At 44.0% G+C, this 17,335-nt stretch overlaps 1 protein-coding gene across 1 annotated transcript; it reads left to right on the forward strand.

Annotated features, from left to right (window-relative positions):
- The first annotated feature begins 2,705 nt into the window (after nucleotides 1-2,705).
- Nucleotides 2,706-3,197, forward strand: LOC127309900 (transcription factor IBH1-like 1). Its single transcript, XM_051340611.2, has one exon. The coding sequence runs from the start codon at nucleotides 2,706-2,708 to the stop codon at nucleotides 3,195-3,197; it is 492 nt and encodes a 163-aa protein (XP_051196571.1).
- The last annotated feature ends 14,138 nt before the right edge of the window (nucleotides 3,198-17,335 follow it).

Raw genomic sequence — 17,335 nt, forward strand, 5'->3', positions numbered from 1 at the left:
AAGCGGTGTCGGTTCCTCGCATCTTGACGGATGTGGAGGAAGCTACCCGTGGATTATGTCACGGAGAAGACAGATTGCGAGCTACATATGTTAATCAGGACCGCGTCTGTTAAGGTGGCGGTCGGCTATGTGTACCCAAGTGAAGATGGAGCAATGCACCATCATATGCCCATTCCACCTGGTTGTGTTCGTGTCGGGGTGGATGAAGTTGTTTCGGGGTTTGAAAAAGTGGAGCTTGATATTCCTAGAGGTGAAGATGAGAGGACACTGGCGATGTCAAGCACGGTTTCGCCCTATGGCCGAAGAAGTACGTCGTCCTTTTGCAAAGGCCACCGACTCCTACACATGAGCAGCAAATGCCATCGACTCCTCTGGTGGCGATCCTGGTGAGCAGCCAAGTCCACACCTACCGAGAGGGACCCCAGCGTGAGTCCACCATCTCGAGATCCTCCGCGTAAGACAGCGTCCGTTAAGCGGAACGGTACGCCGCCTAGGAAGAAAGCTAGAAAGGAGAAACAACTGCCGCCTCCCGAGAAGTTACCTTGGGAAAAAACTCCGGAGGAAAACGCGGAGGCCGTTAAGGCCGAGGTGAAGAAATTTTGCACCGAAAGTGCCGAGAGATACCTTTCGAGAAGACACTAGATCGGGAGAAAGTTGTGCGTACCGTTGACAATCTATATGACCCTGTACCATCGCCGCCATCCGACTATGCGCGTTCTATTGAAAGGTCGTATGACAAGATGATCGAGGCGACAAAACCCGTTAAATCGGGTATCGGGGAGATAAAAGGGATACACGGTGTCTACCAGCTCGGACAACAACCCGTTCAATCGGTCGCCCCTCTCAAGGTGTTTGACGGGAAGACCGTTCAAAGTTCTCGACAAGACGCAACTGATTACGCCTTAGCTGAACGAGCATATCGGTTTGTTCAAGGGAAAGATTTGGTCGAGAATCTCAGGAAGGTACCAACATGTATGCGTAACTTGCATTCGTGGTACCTTAAGGCCTCAAAGGAAGGGATCGAGACTATCATGGTGCGAGTTAGGGAAGAGCACTACTTCCGTAGAATCTTGTGTGAACGTTGAATTCGCCGAACTCTTTCAGTTATACAATCTCCGGGCCCTCGACAAATCAATCATCAGTTGCTATTGTCTGTAAGTGATTTATTTATTTAATTTGAGAAGTCGTTCATTGTCTGCAGATTATAATCTTTTGTGCGCTATATTATGCAGATCGAAGATGCTCGAATGCAAAAGGGACGATATCACGTACATTGGGTTCATTGACCCGAACACAATGCATGTCAAAACCATAGATGATCCCCTCTATAACAAGGATACACCGCAGACTTTGCTAAGGTTTTTGAAGCGACAACGTGACAAAAAGCTAATACTTTGGCCTTACAACTTCGAGTGAGTCTTACTGTCTTATAACACATTATATTTTGCTCACCGTATGTCAAAATTTTAACTAATGACTACATATTGAAACGTGCGTAGGTTTCACTTTATTCTTCTCGTCATCAATTTGGAAATTGGAGAAGTTGAAGTCTTGGACTCACTAACCAAAGAAAAGGATCTATACGTGTCTTGTTTTTTAATGCTCGTAAGGTAATTTGAATTCTTATCGGTTTGTTTCGTTAATTTCCTGCTTTGAACTAATTGATGACTCTTTTATGCATTTTCTTTTGTCGAGCAGCGTATGGCAAACTTTCATCAAGGAAGATACGTCCCGTGAATGGCCACCGAAGCTGCGATGGCGTGCGAAAGTAAGTAGTACTACCTAGGTCCACACACCTTTCAATTATCATACTTGACTATTGTTTGATTGAATTATATTCTTGTAAAGAAATGCCCGCAACAACCTCCGGGGACCGATCTCTGTGGATTCTTCGTTTGCGAGTTCATCCAGAATTGTCAACGAGAGAACGAATAATGAGAGAAATAAAGAGGTACAAAAACAATCTTCACAAATTTGTTTTGTTATCATAAGTTGTGCCGAGTTTCAGTAATAGTTGTTTCATGTATTCATTTGTATCTTATTCTTTTATAGTTGGCAAGAAAGCGGAACAAGCTCTCAATCGATGACCGCTTCATAGCAATAGGCGAGGAATTGGCGGGATTTTTCCTTCGGGACGTCATACCACCACTCGCAGAGCACCACAATGAATGAAGATGTACATGTTACATATATCGTTGACTCGAAGAGTACCACTATGCTACATGTAATAGACATATATAGAGTACGCCTCGGAGAGCACCACTATGCATGAAGATCGATCTTCATGCATAGTGCTACTTAATTTGCGATCTCATGCAATAACATGTGTGTTATATTATATGCACCAACTTGCTATGCATCATCTTGATCTTCATGTACTACCTAAACCCAAACGCGTTTCTGGTGCATCGACGCGATATGAATCAAACCGATATCCCTAAACCTCTCCAAAACCCTAAAAAGCCAATTCTCTGCCGCGGCAGAGATTTGGGAAAATTCCCTGCCGCGGGGGGAACCTTTGGTACCGGTTCGTATTACCAACCGGTACCAAAGATCCTCAGCCCTGAGCTCTCCTGGTGGCCCACGTGGAGGCCCGTTTTATACCGGTTCGTAAGCAACCGGTACGAAAGGGGGGGGGGCTTTAGTGCCGAATAATTTGTACCGGTTGCAAAACCGGTACGAATGGCCCTCTGGAACCGGTATAGATGACCGTTTTTCTACTAGTGCTCGAGGGCCTGCTTCTGGGGCTCCGGAAGCGTGGCGTAGCAGCGTCCAGCGACATCATGAGCTTCCACGAGAGGAAGCGCGCCATCAAGGTCGCCGCCGACGCCGCCCTCGTGAACGCGAGGGGCGCCGACGCCACGCGCTGGAGCCGGACGATGCTGGCGGACTCGGAGCTCGGGCACCGGCGTCGGAATTGGGGTGGCAAGGTTTCCGTAAAGTTGATCCGCGAGAGGGTCTTGAGGAGGAGGAGGGGCCACCGGCAGAAGCTGGGCACGGTGGGCTCGGCCGCCGTTCTTGCGAGGGCCATGGTGAGGAAACAGACGAGGGTGTTGAGAGGGATCGTGCCGGGAGGGGAGGGGCTAGACGATGAGTGCACGTTGCTGGGTGAAACTCTGGACTATGCCGTGTGTCTCAAAGCTCAGGTCGATGTAATGCAGCTTCTGGTGAGGGCTCTTCAAGCTAAAAATCCATAGCAAATTGTCCATCTCTTGTCTAGCTTCTGTTGGGTGTGAGGAATTTGTAGAGAATGCTTGTAACATGCAAAGCCTTTTTTTTTATCTCCCGTCGGCGGTGTGAGAGGGACCATCATGAAAGTCTTAGAGATCAAGGATGGGAAAGTCATTTCTCACGGAGCCGGGCCTTATGGGTCAGGTATTTTTCCCGTGCAGTGCATCTTGATCCATGCTAGGTTCCGTACGTCACGCATATTTGTCTTGTTCGTTATTTTAGAAACATTTTACATAGATTACACTTTTTTGGACTACTTAAGTTATTATTTTTTCAACCAAATATCCGTTAATCTTGCTTTTAAAAATTTATACACGACTTGATATTACGGTTTCGATGTTGCATCATAAGTATGCCATATATATCGATATGAAACCAGGAAAATAGAGAGGGGAGCTAGCACGAATCAGGAGGTGCTGGACGGTGGTAGCTGACCGGTAGAACAGAGATCGGTGTGAGAAAAATTGTGTTTGATCAACTCAAGTACAATCGTTTGTTATGATTCTCTTTATGTTCAAGCAACATATAGTGAGTAATATGTGGTACTTGTTACTTCGTCCACCCAACACAAAACATGTCAAATTTTAGCTTGAGATGGTTTGGTTGTAACGAATTATAGGCATATGCTACCTGTATATATGGAAGAATTTTCATGACAAGCCTAATGACAATATTTTCACTTTTATCAATCAAACTGTTTCTTAGTTGAGATTTCCATATATGTGAATAGTAAAATTTAGAGATGTTTAAATGAAACCCGCTTTAATTGTGCGCATTGAGGATTAGAATCTTGTCTAGTTCTGTGTAGAGTTGGCAATAATGGGAGAAAACAGCTCTTGCAATGTGTTCACTGCTTCTGCACTTCACTATAACTATTGTTCTGTTATGAACGACTGAAAATAGTGGATGCACATGCGCATGGGTCCAAATCAATTTCTCATTTTACCTGAAAAGGTCACATTCACAAAGATCAGAAAAACTGGAAGAATCTCTTGCCGTCTTTCTTACTCTATCATATATGTGTTCTATTTTCGAAGAAATATTTTCGAAGAACATGTCCCTTTGAGTATTTCATTGTCTTTGCAAAGGTACATGTAACCATTTTCTGAATCTCAGAGCATGTTTCTCTCAACCAATTCATTCATTGTTGAGACCTAATGCAAGCAAACAGTTGTGGAAATTTCTAACAAAATGGGGTTTTATACACACACAAAATCATGCGAAAAATCAGCTCCATGTCTATTTCTTACGGCCATTATCCGCCTTTGTGTATACAGATGTCTGGTTTTTCTGATCACTCCATGATGCAGAATCATTTTGTCTATGTTTCAGTCTCTGTGTAGGCGTGTATCATGATCAATCCCATATTTAGCTTTCACAATGTGCTATACCAAGTTCATCTCTCATTCTCCGACATCACTAGCTTGCATAAGAGACCAGTGTTGAACAGCTTTAGATTTTTCACACACATGCCTCTTTTGATTTAGGTTTGCACATCAAAACCCGTTTCACCATATGATATTATTTTTGCCCGTGCCCTCTGGCCTCTGCGAGAAGAATCTTATCATTATCTTCTTCATCTTTTCACGATATGAGGCAACATGCATGCATATGGACATGTGATAATTAGGGGTGCCATAGAAGATGAGCTTACACTAACATGCCACCCATTAAAAAAGAATCCCATGAATCCGTTTTAATCATCTTTTCCACCAAAGGATTCCAATCAGAAACATGACATCTAGAGCCACATGCAGACTGCAAGATACTTGATCGTCCACTGCCCCTTTCGTGTAAAAAACAAGGTTTCCGAGCACTTACACGCCGTGCGTGTTTTCAGGAAACCATGCACGCAGTCATTGGTATAGTGCACTCGCGCGGTCACTACTCAAAAGGTGATCGCTCTAGTTAGCAAAAGAAAGTTCATCAACAAACAATGGTTCCACCAAAGGTAGCGAAAGGGAAATATATGTGCAAGTGCAACCTCCGCCCCGAAAATATGTGACTCAACTTTATCTAGTTATAGATGTATCTACGCGTTAAAATGCGCTGAGATATATCTTTACTATTAAATTGGAGTTGGTCGTTTGACGCTCAACGCATTTGGTGGTCGTCATTGAAAACATATTGTCCGTTCAATCTAATCTGACGTTCTCCGGTTCATCCAATCTAATTAGGAAACAATGTTAGAGGTGGTATCAATTAATTCCGCACGGGTATTAAAATATTTGCCAATCTTTTTTGAACGCTTGCCATAATCTCCTACATTATCATTCCCATAATCTTTGTCCCCTCCCTTCTATTGTTAGCCTTAATTAGTTAGGCTATCAATCAAAAATAGCTTCATCTCGGTTGGCTAGAACCTCCAACAAAAAGTCGTGATTAGCCTCGTTTTAACTCTCCGCGGCGACGTCGGACTGTGTCGTGCTGTCGGAGAGTAGCTTCATCTCGGTTGGCTAGAACCTCCAACAAAAAGTCGTGATTAGCCTCGTTTTAACTCCCCGCGGCGACGTCGGACTGTGTCGTGCCGTCGGAGAACTGGCTAAAAGTTCTTTGCTCCACCTCTGCCATCCTGATTTCACAGATCAATTCAACTACTGTAAATTGTTTTTATAAGCTAGCTGGTCAGCGCCAGTAATTCGCCATCCTCACGCGCCGCACGACCTGACCCCTGTCTACGCCATCCATGGCTGCCGCGGCCGCCCTATCCCTTTCCCACTCCGCCTTAGCATGCGTCGGCGTGCCCACCGCATGCCCCCTAGCCACGTCCCATTCCTCATATCCCCTTGTCCGTCCAACCCTGTACCACCATTGACGTGGGCATTACCCTTCGGGTAACCAGTATTGCCCTATCCGGTACTGACAAATTGGAGGCCCATGAAGATACCTGAAGGCGAGATGGGCCACTAGGTCGGCGCACCAGAAGATTCCTTGACGGGCAAGACAAGGAAGCGAACAAACAAGGAAAGATTGGATCTAAACTACTGTAAACCTAGTCGTACTCGGTTAGGACCCTTGAGACCTTGCCTCCTATATAAAGGCCAGGAGAGGGGCTGCCGAAGAACACGAACAATCTTAGCAATCTTAGCCCGGAAAAGCTTAGAGCTAGATAACCCTAGCAATAGCAATCTCGACTAGATCTCAGCCGAAGTATTCGGCACCCCATTGTAACCCATTGTCATCATAATCAAAGAACAGACAGGCAGGACGTAAGGGTTTTACCTCATCGAGGGCCCCGAACCTGGGTAAATCGCTCTCCCCGCTTGTCTGTGAACCGATGTCTGGAGTCAGCCTACAGGATTCCATCAACCCTAAGCCCCTATCGGAGGGCATTGGCGAGGAGTACCCTCGACAATTGGCGCCGTCTGTGGGAACCCTGTCGGCACAAGATCGGACATCGGCTGAACCCGTCATGTCATCAGCAGCTTCATCAGCACCATCATCGCCTCATCTGGGAAGCCCGATCCGTTTTGGCTCCTACGAATTCACCCCGCACAGCGAATCATCTCGCTCCACCTTCTCCGGTCTGCAAGGCAACATGGAGATGGCGTTCGGGAGCGTCCACTACAACGTCAACTCAGAAGGAATCCTCCGGCTGCTGGAATCTCCTATCTCCAGATCGACAAGCCCAAGCACGTCATCGACACCCGACCTTTCGGCTGGCCTGACAAACCCGTCGAGTCCGTCCGCGCGATCGACTCCTCGTTCGGCATCCTCCATGTCGGTTGGATCTGATGACCCCGTGCCCTCGGAGATGACCTCGTACTACTGCGTGAACTGCGACACCAGGCATGGACTAGGGTCAAGCGACACGCCATTCATCTGCAACGCCTACTATTCATCGGGAGAGGACATCATCGATAGCGTCGCCCGAGGAGACACCCGAAGAGTGGCGCCCCTCCAAGTCTACGTCGCTAATAGGGGAGACGGAGAATGCACCCCCCGTTCCAGCAGGCGGGCTAGTTTTGGGGATAGCGCCAGCAATGACAATAGCGACCACACCATTACAGAAGAAGAGTGGGCAGCAGCCAAGGCAGCCGTGCTCAACAACACACCGCTTTCGGCGAGAACCACGGTTGGCACACTCAACGCTTACCGCTCCATATTGGAGAAAAATCGGGAGCGCCTGTCTAAGGAGCAAGCCACCCTCGAGAAACGCCTATCTGCGGCAGACCGGTCCAGCGAGCGACGAAGGGCCTCGCAGGGGAGTGCCTCCCGAAGTACCCACGGAGGAGGCAAACATCGATCGAGGATGTCTAGGCTTTCGGAAGATGACGCAAGGGAGATAACATCAAACCTGACCAAGTCTTTTATGACCACGGACACCGCGGGCATGCCACGGCCAAAAACCGTTGCAGGAGCAACAGCCAATCTTGCAGCATACCTCATTAACCAGCGTCCCGAAGGATCCATGGCTCAGGCCCACCGTGGCGCTTTGGAGAGTCTTGCGATACTAGGACATAATCTAGTTCCGCCGAAAGAGAAGACCCTGCAGGCCAATGGGTCAAAACATCGCGCAAAACACGCTCGGGACGAAATCACACAGAGCAGGATCGACAAAGCAAGGCGACGACACACCATGAGAGAAGAACTTGACAGTGATTCTTCGGACGAGACCCAGGAGAACGACGGCGAGCTTAGAGGAGCCGATTGTTTGAGCTACAAAATTCGGGAGGCGATGCCACCCAAGAAGTTCAAACCTACGCCTACTGACGCTGCCAAATATGATGGGCAGCAGGAACCGAGGTCCTGGATAGAGGACTATCTGCAGACAGTAATTCTGCAAAAAGGGAATCAGATAGCAGCAATGCAATGCATGCAGCTTTACCTAAAGGACTCGGCACGAGCCTGGCTCAGAGGACTGCCGAAGGGTTCCATCAAGTCATGGGATGACCTAGTAGAAGCTTTTGTCGCTAACTTTCAAGTAACTTACAAAAGGCCCGTCGGGATCGAGGAGTTACGGCACTGTCAGCAAAAGCAGAAAGAGTCGATGTGCGCATATATCGGGAGATTCACCAAACTCCTGAATGCTGCGGAAGACGTATCCGTCGACAGAGCAATCGATGCTTTCAGTGATGGCATCCGACGTGAAAGCTATATAGAAGAACTTGGGCGCAAGAAGCCGAAAACCATAACCAAGTTAATGGAAATCGCCAACAGCTGGGCCGATGGCGAAGACAACGTCCGAAAGCCACGACAGCGCAGTGACGATGAAGAGGATGACCATCCGAAAAATGACTCGGGTGGCCGAAGGGATCGGAACAAGAGAAGGAAGAACCGCAGTTACGATGACAATAACTTGGTGGCCGCAGGTTACTCTGATCGACAGGATGATCGGTACGATAACAGGCGAGACGATCGGCAGGACGGTAATCGGAACGACTCTGGGAACCGCGGCAATTATAAACCACGACCTCAGAGAACCCCCAAATTTCCTTACGCTGAACAGATCAACGCCCCTTGCTATCTGCATTCTTATACCGATTCTAAGGATGGAAAAGTAAAGTCTAGCCACTGATACGTCTCCAACGTATCTATAATTTCTGATGTTCCATGCTTGTTTTATGACAATACCTACATGTTTTGCTTGCACTTTATATCATATTATGGCATTTATTGGACTAACCTATTAACAAGATGCCACAGTGCCAGTTTCTATTTATTATGTCTGTTTATTGCAGAAAAGGCCCAAAAACCAAAGTGCTCGGAAAAATCCAGAAAAATTACAGAAATTCTATTTCGCTGGAAGACTCACGGAGCCAGAAGGGCAAGCCAGGGGGAGGCCCAGGGCCTCCTCACCATAGGCCGGCGCGGCCTGGAGGGTGGTCACCCCACCCTATGGTGTCGTCGCCTCGGGACTCTTCCGACTCCGACTCTTCGCCTATTTAAGCCGTCGTGACCTAAAACTTCGACACCGCTTGACGAAACTCCAGAAAGACTCCAGGGGCGCCGCCACCGTCGCGAAACTCCAATTCGGGGGACAGAACTCTCTGTTCCGGCACCCTGCCGGGACGGGGAATTGCCCCCGGAGCCATCTCCACCGCCGTCTTCACCGCCATCTTCACCGCCATCGCTGCCTCCATGATGAGGAGGGAGTAATCCACCCCCGAGGCTGAGGGCTCCGCTGTAGCTATGTGGTTCATCTCTCTCCCATGTACCTCAATACAATAATCTCATGAGCTGCTTTACATGATTGAGATTCATATGAGTTTTGTATCACTACTATTCTATGTGCTACTCTAGTGATGTTATTAAAGTAGTTTTATTCCTCCTGCACGGTGTAATGGTGACAGTGTGTGCATCCGTGTTAGTACTTGGCGTAGGCTATGATTATGATCTCTTGTAGATTATGAAGTTAACTATTGCTATGATGGTATTGATGTGATCTATTCCTCCTACATAGTGTGATGGTGACAGTGTGCATGCTATGTTAGTTCTTGGTGTAATTGTGTTGATCTATCTTACACTCTAAGGTTATTTAAATATGAACATTGAATATTGTGGAGCTTGTTAACTCCGGCATTGAGGGTTCGTGTAATCCTACGCAATGGTGTTCATCATCCAACAAGAGTGTAGAGTATGCATTTATCTATTCTGTTATGTGATCAATGTTGAGAGTGTCCACTAGTGAAAGTAGGATCCCTGGGCCTTGCTTCTAAGCATCAAATCTCCGTTTGTTTACTGTTTTACTGTGTCACTACTGCTGCGTTGCTACTGCTCATATATATTTATACCACCTATATTTCACTATCTCTTCGCCGAACTAGTGCACCTACTAGGTGTGTTGGGGACACAAGAGACTTCTTGCTTTGTGGTTGCAGGGTTGCATGAGAGGGATATCTTTGACCTCTTCCTCCCTGAGTTCGATAAACCTTGGGTGATCCACTTAAGGGAAAACTTGCTGCTGTTCTACAAACCTCTGCTCTTGGAGGCCCAACACTGTCTACAGGAAAAGGAGGGGGCGTAGACATCAAGCTATTTTCTGGCGCCGTTGCCGGGGAGGAAAGGTAAAAGGTACTCACACTCCGGATCTCGGCTACTAAGCTATTTTCCGGCGCATTGTAAGTACTCGAAGCTATTTCCTTTAGATCCTGCAATTGCATCTTTTTGTTTCTTGTTTTACACTAGTTAGGCATAATGGACAACAATGAGCTTCTTAGTTTATTTCCTAAGCTAAGACATGAATTGTGTGATGCGAAAATTAAAGAACCTATGGAACCTCAATTGCATGCTAGTAACAATGTTATTGGTATGAACGCAATCACTGCTAATACTATGAATAAGTCTAAGCTTGGGGAAGCTAGTTTCTGTGATCTTTTTGGCTTCCCATCTTTAGGGGAGAAAATTTGTTCTGATAATGCTTTATCTCCCATATGCGATAACTCTAATAATGCTTGTGATACTTTAAATCCACCAACTGCAAGTACTTCTTTCAAGATACCCATAAAAATTATTGAACGTGTTATGGATAACCGCTATAAAGGGGATGGAACTGTCCATCCTGGAGATCATTTACAGTTTTTGCATGAATTATGCGGGGTATTCAAGTGTGCAGGTATCTCTATGGATGAAGTGAAGAAGAAGCTATTCTCTTTCTCGCTGACTGGTAAAGCGGCGCATTGGTATAAATTGTTGGAGAATAGTCATTCTCTTGGTTGGGAGGAAATTGCATCTCTCTTTTATTCTAAATTTTACCCTCCTCATGAAGTGCATATTGATAGAAATTATATTTATAACTTTTATCCTCGTGATGGAGAGAGTATTTATCAAGCGTGGGGGAGATTGAAATCACTAATGCTCAAATGTCCCATTCATGAGCTCCCCCGTAATGTTATTGTTAACAATTTTTATGCGAGGCTTTCAGGACAACACAAGGACTATCTGGATGCCTGTTCGGAGGGATCTTTCACAAGCAAGGAGGTTGAAGCTAGGTGGGATCTTCTTGATCGGATTGAGGAGAACGCTGAAGGATGGGAGAACAATGAAGGTAAAGAGTCAGGTATAAATTATGATTATGAATGCATTGAAGCTTTTATGGATACCGATAAATTTCGAAATATGAGTGCTACTTATGGTCTTGACTCTCAAGTTGCTGCAAATCTTTATAAATCCTTTGCTTCTCATTTTGAATTGCCTAAGAAGAATTTTGATAAGTATCATGAACCTTTTAAAGAGGCTTGCGTGAAGAATGAAATTGTTGTTAATTATTGCAATAAGCATGCTCAAACTCCTAAGAATGCTATTTCCTATAAGCATGTTAATTTTTGTGGAATGCATAGACCTTGTGGAATTAATCAAGCCAAAGATGAATATTGCATCCATCATATTAATGAAAAAACTAGAAAGTGGCTTAGGGCTCTAGATGATCTTGGTAAAAAAGTTTGTGCCCTCTATCCTTTTATTTGTGAAGTTTGCCATGAAGTGGGTCATTTTAATTTTCAATGCTCCTCCAATGATAATTTGAACCCAATGAGTGCTGCAAATTTGTATTGTGATGATGAAATTACTCCTAATCAGCATGATGAACTTACTTTATTTTTGGGGTGTGAAGAACTGTCGAGAAAAATCTCTTTGTTACATATGTGTGATCTTGATATTGATGATGTCCTGCATGGGTGTTTTTCTTATTGCATTGATAATAGCCATACAAATACTTACATACAAAATATTTTAGAAGATGACACCTTGCCAAAATATGATAGGACCGCTGTGTGTTTTCAACTAATTAATGAAAAGGAGGGATCCTCCCAAGTTTCTTCTATTGTTTCTGAAAGTAAATCAGGTTATGCGGACAAGCCACCCTTCAAGCCTCTTCCTCCTAAAGAAGGGAACGAGGAGAAGGAAGAGAAGAAGAAGAAGAAAAAGGGAACGAAGAAGAAGAAGAAGGAGAATAAAAAGAAAGAGGTAACGGCGTATCCCCGCGTGAATGAGATAACGCTAGGTAACCGTAAGTATGTTGCTCCTAATGATTATTGTGATAATGAATCTGAAAATGATGATGATAATAATTGCCATAGTGTCAGTGCTATCCATGCTTCCTCCCATAATGATATAGAAAGCTCTAAGCTTGGGGAAGAGGTGTTTGAAAATCCTTTTGCTACTGGTCAGTATGTTCTTGATACATCTCCTTCTAATAACAATGATGGTGTGGACACAGATAAACCGACTGTGAAGGATAACTATTCTATTTCTTATGATGACACTGTGCCTCCGATCTTTGATAATTATTATAAAGAATGCTATGATATAGGTTATAACTATCCTTATGAGGCTTGTCATAGTCATGATTGGATTACCAAAAACAATTCCCTTAATATGCAACTTGTTTACCATGTTCAAATTCTTGATAATAATCTTGCTCCAATTACTATTAATGAGAATAACTCTTCTTATGCCAAATTTAATGATACTTCTATGCATATGAACCATGATAAGAATGTTTTAAGTGATGGGTATATTGTGGATTTCATCAATGATGCTACTGAAAGTTATTATGAGAGAGGGAAATATGGTTATATGCATCTTAATAATATTAAGTTTCCCCTCTTTATGTTGAGAATCTTGAAGTTACTCGTGTTTTATCCTCTTATGCTTGTCACTTTGTTCTTCATGAATTCATTTGTTTACAATATTTCTCTTCATAGGAAGAATGTTAGACTTAAATGTGTTTTGAATTTGCCTCTTGAAGCTCTCTTTTTTGCTTCAAATACTATTTCTTGCAAGTGGATCATTAAAACTGCTGAGCCCATCTTAATGGCTATAAAGAAAGAACTTCTTGGGAGATAACCCATGTGTTATTTTGCTATAGTACTTTGTTTTATATTTGTGTCTTGGAAGTTGTTTACTACTGTAGTAACCTCTCCTTATCTTAGTTTTGTGTTTTGTTGTGCCAAGTAAAGTCGTTGATAGTAAGGTTCATACTAGATTTGGATTACTGCGCAGAAACAGATTTCTTTGCTGTCACGAATCTGGGCAAAATTCTCTGTAGGTAAATCAGAAAATTATGCCAATTTACGTGAGTGATCCTCAGATATGTACGCAACTTTCATTCAATTTGAGCATTTTCATTTGAGCAAGTCTGGTGCCTCAATAAAATTCGTCTTTACGAACTATTCTGTTTTTGACAGATTCTGCCTTTTATTTCGCATTGCCTCTTTTGCTATGTTGGATGAATATCTTTGATCCATTAATGTCCAGTAGCTTTATGCAATGTCCAGAAGTGTTAAGAATGATTGTGTCACCTCTGAACATGTTAATTTTTATTGTCCACTAACCCTCTAATGAGTTGTTTCGAGTTTGGTGTGGAGGAAGTTTTCAAGGATCAAGAGAGGAGTATGATGCAATATGATCAAGGAGAGTGAAAGCTCTAAGCTTGGGGATGCCCCGGTGGTTCACCCCTGCATATTCTAAGAAGACTCAAGCGTCTAAGCTTGGGGATGCCCAAGGCATCCCCTTCTTCATCGACAACATTATCAGGTTCCTTCTCTTGAAACTATATTTTTATTCGGTCACATCTTATGTACTTTACTTGGAGCGTCTGTATGTTTCTTGTTTTTGTTCTTGTTTGAATAAATGCTTGTGTGGGAGAGAGACACGCTCCGCTGGTTCGTACGAACACATGTGTTCTTAGCTTTTAATGTTCATGGCGAAGGTTGAAACTGCTTCGTTAATTGTTATATGGTTGGAAACAGAAAATGCTACATGTAGTAATTGGTATGATGTCTTGAATAACTTGATACTTGGCAATTGTTGTGCTCATGTTTAAGCTCTTGCATCATATACTTTGCACCCATTAGTGAAGAAATACATAGAGCTTGTTAAAATTTGGTTTGCATGAGTGGTTTCTCTAGAGTCTAGATATTTTCTAGTGAGGTGTTTGAACAACAAGGAAGACGATGTATAGTCTTATAATGCTTGTAATATGTCTTTTATGTAAGTTTTGATGTACTAGTTTATGCTTTTGTTTGCTTCAAACAACCTTGCTAGCCTAAGCCTTGTATCGAGAGGGAATACTTCTCATGCATCCAAAATACTTGAGCCAACCACTATGCCATTTGTGTCCACCATACCTACCTACTACATGGTATTTCTCCGCCATTCCAAAGTAAATTGCTTGAAGTGCTACCTTTAAATTTCTATCCTCTACCTTTGCAATATATAGCTCATGGGACAAATAGCTTAAAAACTATTGTGGTATTGAATATGTACTTATGCACTTTATCTCTTAATAAGTTGCTTGTTGTGCGATAACCATGTTCCTGGGGACGCCATCAACTACTCTTTGTTGAATATCATGTGAGTTGCTATGCATGTTCGTCTTGTCTGAAGTAAGGGCGATCTACCACCTTATGGTTAGAGCGTGCATATTGTTAGAGAAGAACATTGGGCCGCTAACTAATGCCATGATCCATGGTGGAAGTTTCAGTTTTGGACATATATCCTCAATCTCATATGAGAAAATTAATTGTTGCTACATGCTTATGCATAAAAGAGGAGTCCATTATCTGTTGTCTATGTTGTCCCGGTATGGATGTCTAAGTTGAGAATAATCAATAGCGAGAAATCCAATGCGAGCTTTCTCCTTAGACCTTTGTACAGGCGGCATAGAGGTACCCCTTTGTGACACTTGGTTAAAACATGTGCATTGCGATAATTCCGGTAGTCCAAGCTAATTAGGACAAGGTGCGGGCACTATTAGTATACTATGCATGAGGCTTGCAACTTGTAAGATATAATTTACATGATACATATGCTTTATTACTACCGTTGACAAAATTGTTTCTTGTTTTCAAAATAAAAGCTCTAGCACAAATATAGCAATCAATGCTTCCCTCTGCGAAGGGCCTTTCTTCTACTTTTATGTTGAGTCAGTTTACCCATTTCTCTTTATCTTAGAAGCAAACATTTGTATTAACTGTGCATTGATTCTTACATACTTGCTTATTGCACTTGTTATATCGCTTTGCATTGACAACTATCCATAAGATATACATGTTACAAGTTGAAAGCAACCGCTGAAACTTAATCTTCCATTGTGTTGCTTCAATGTCTTTACTAAGAATTTATTGCTTTATGAGTAACTCTTATGCAAGACTCATTGATGCTTGTCTTGAAAGTACTATTCATGAAAAGTCTTTGCTATATGATTAATTGTTTACTCATTGCATTAACATTGCTTTGAATCGCTGCATTCATCTCATATGATTTACAATAGTATGATCAAGATTATGTTGGTAGCATGTCACTTCAGAAATTATCTTTTTATCGTTTACCTACTCGAGGACGAGTAGGAACTAAGCTTGGGGATGCTGATACGTCTCCAACGTATCTATAATTTCTGATGTTCCATGCTTGTTTTATGACAATACCTACATGTTTTGCTTGCACTTTATATCATATTATGGCATTTATTGGACTAACCTATTAACAAGATGCCACAAAGGCGTCTGTTTATTATGTCTGTTTATTGCAGAAAAGGCCCAAAAACCAAAGTGCTCGGAAAAATCCAGAAAAATTACAGAAATTCTATTTCGCTGGAAGACTCACGGAGCCAGAAGGGCAAGCCAGGGGGAGGCCCAGGGCCTCCTCAGCCTGGAGGGTGGTCACCCCACCCTATGGTGTCGTCGCCTCGGGACTCTTCCGACTCCGACTCTTCGCCTATTTAAGCCGTCGTGACCTAAAACTTCGACACCGCTTGACGAAACTCCAGAAAGACTCCAGGGGCGCCGCCACCGTCGCGAAACTCCAATTCGGGGGACAGAACTCTCTGTTCCGGCACCCTGCCGGGACGGGGAATTGCCCCCGGAGCCATCTCCACCGCCGTCTTCACCGCCATCTTCACCGCCATCGCTGCCTCCATGATGAGGAGGGAGTAATCCACCCCCGAAGCTGAGGGCTCCGCTGTAGCTATGTGGTTCATCTCTCTCCCATGTACCTCAATACAATAATCTCATGAGCTGCTTTACATGATTGAGATTCATATGAGTTTTGTATCACTACTATTCTATGTGCTACTCTAGTGATGTTATTAAAGTAGTTTTATTCCTCCTGCACGGTGTAATGGTGACAGTGTGTGCATCCGTGTTAGTACTTGGCGTAGGCTATGATTATGATCTCTTGTAGATTATGAAGTTAACTATTGCTATGATGGTATTGATGTGATCTATTCCTCCTACATAGTGTGATGGTGACAGTGTGCATGCTATGTTAGTTCTTGGTGTAATTGTGTTGATCTATCTTACACTCTAAGGTTATTTAAATATGAACATTGAATATTGTGGAGCTTGTTAACTCCGGCATTGAGGGTTCGTGTAATCCTACGCAATGGTGTTCATCATCCAACAAGAGTGTAGAGTATGCATTTATCTATTCTGTTATGTGATCAATGTTGAGAGTGTCCAGTAGTGAAAGTAGGATCCCTGGGCCTTGCTTCTAAGCATCGAATCTCCGTTTGTTTACTGTTTTACTGTGTCACTACTGCTGCGTTGCTACTGCTCATATATATTTATACCACCTATATTTCACTATCTCTTCGCCGAACTAGTGCACCTACTAGGTGTGTTGGGGACACAAGAGACTTCTTGCTTTGTGGTTGCAGGGTTGCATGAGAGGGATATCTTTGACCTCTTCCTCCCTGAGTTCGATAAACCTTGGGTGATCCACTTAAGGGAAAACTTGCTGCTGTTCTACAAACCTCTGCTCTTGGAGGCCCAACACTGTCTACAGGAAAAGGAGGGGGGCGTAGACATCAGCCACCTGCTCAGGGATTGTCGGTAGTTCCTCGATATGCACGAACTCATCCAGCAGGCAGGCCAGAAACAGCTACCGCCCCCACCACCGCCACCTCCGTCACAGCATCAAGTCCAGCAAGCTCAACCTCATCAACCCAACGAGGCGTTTCCACCGCCACGTGGGCAAATGAATATGATCCACAGGACAGGTGTTTCAAGGAGAGAGATGAAGAAGCTCACCCGAGAAATCAACCTGGCGGAAAGCGTCATGGCGAACATTCCTGAATATGTCGAATGGTCGTCTCAGGAAATCACGTTCAGTCGAATGGACCACCCGATGACTATACCAAAGCCAGGGCACGCCGCCCTAGTGG

This window comes from Lolium perenne, chromosome 6 (assembly GCF_019359855.2).
Source record: "Lolium perenne isolate Kyuss_39 chromosome 6, Kyuss_2.0, whole genome shotgun sequence".
NCBI classification, from domain to species: domain Eukaryota; kingdom Viridiplantae; phylum Streptophyta; class Magnoliopsida; order Poales; family Poaceae; genus Lolium; species Lolium perenne.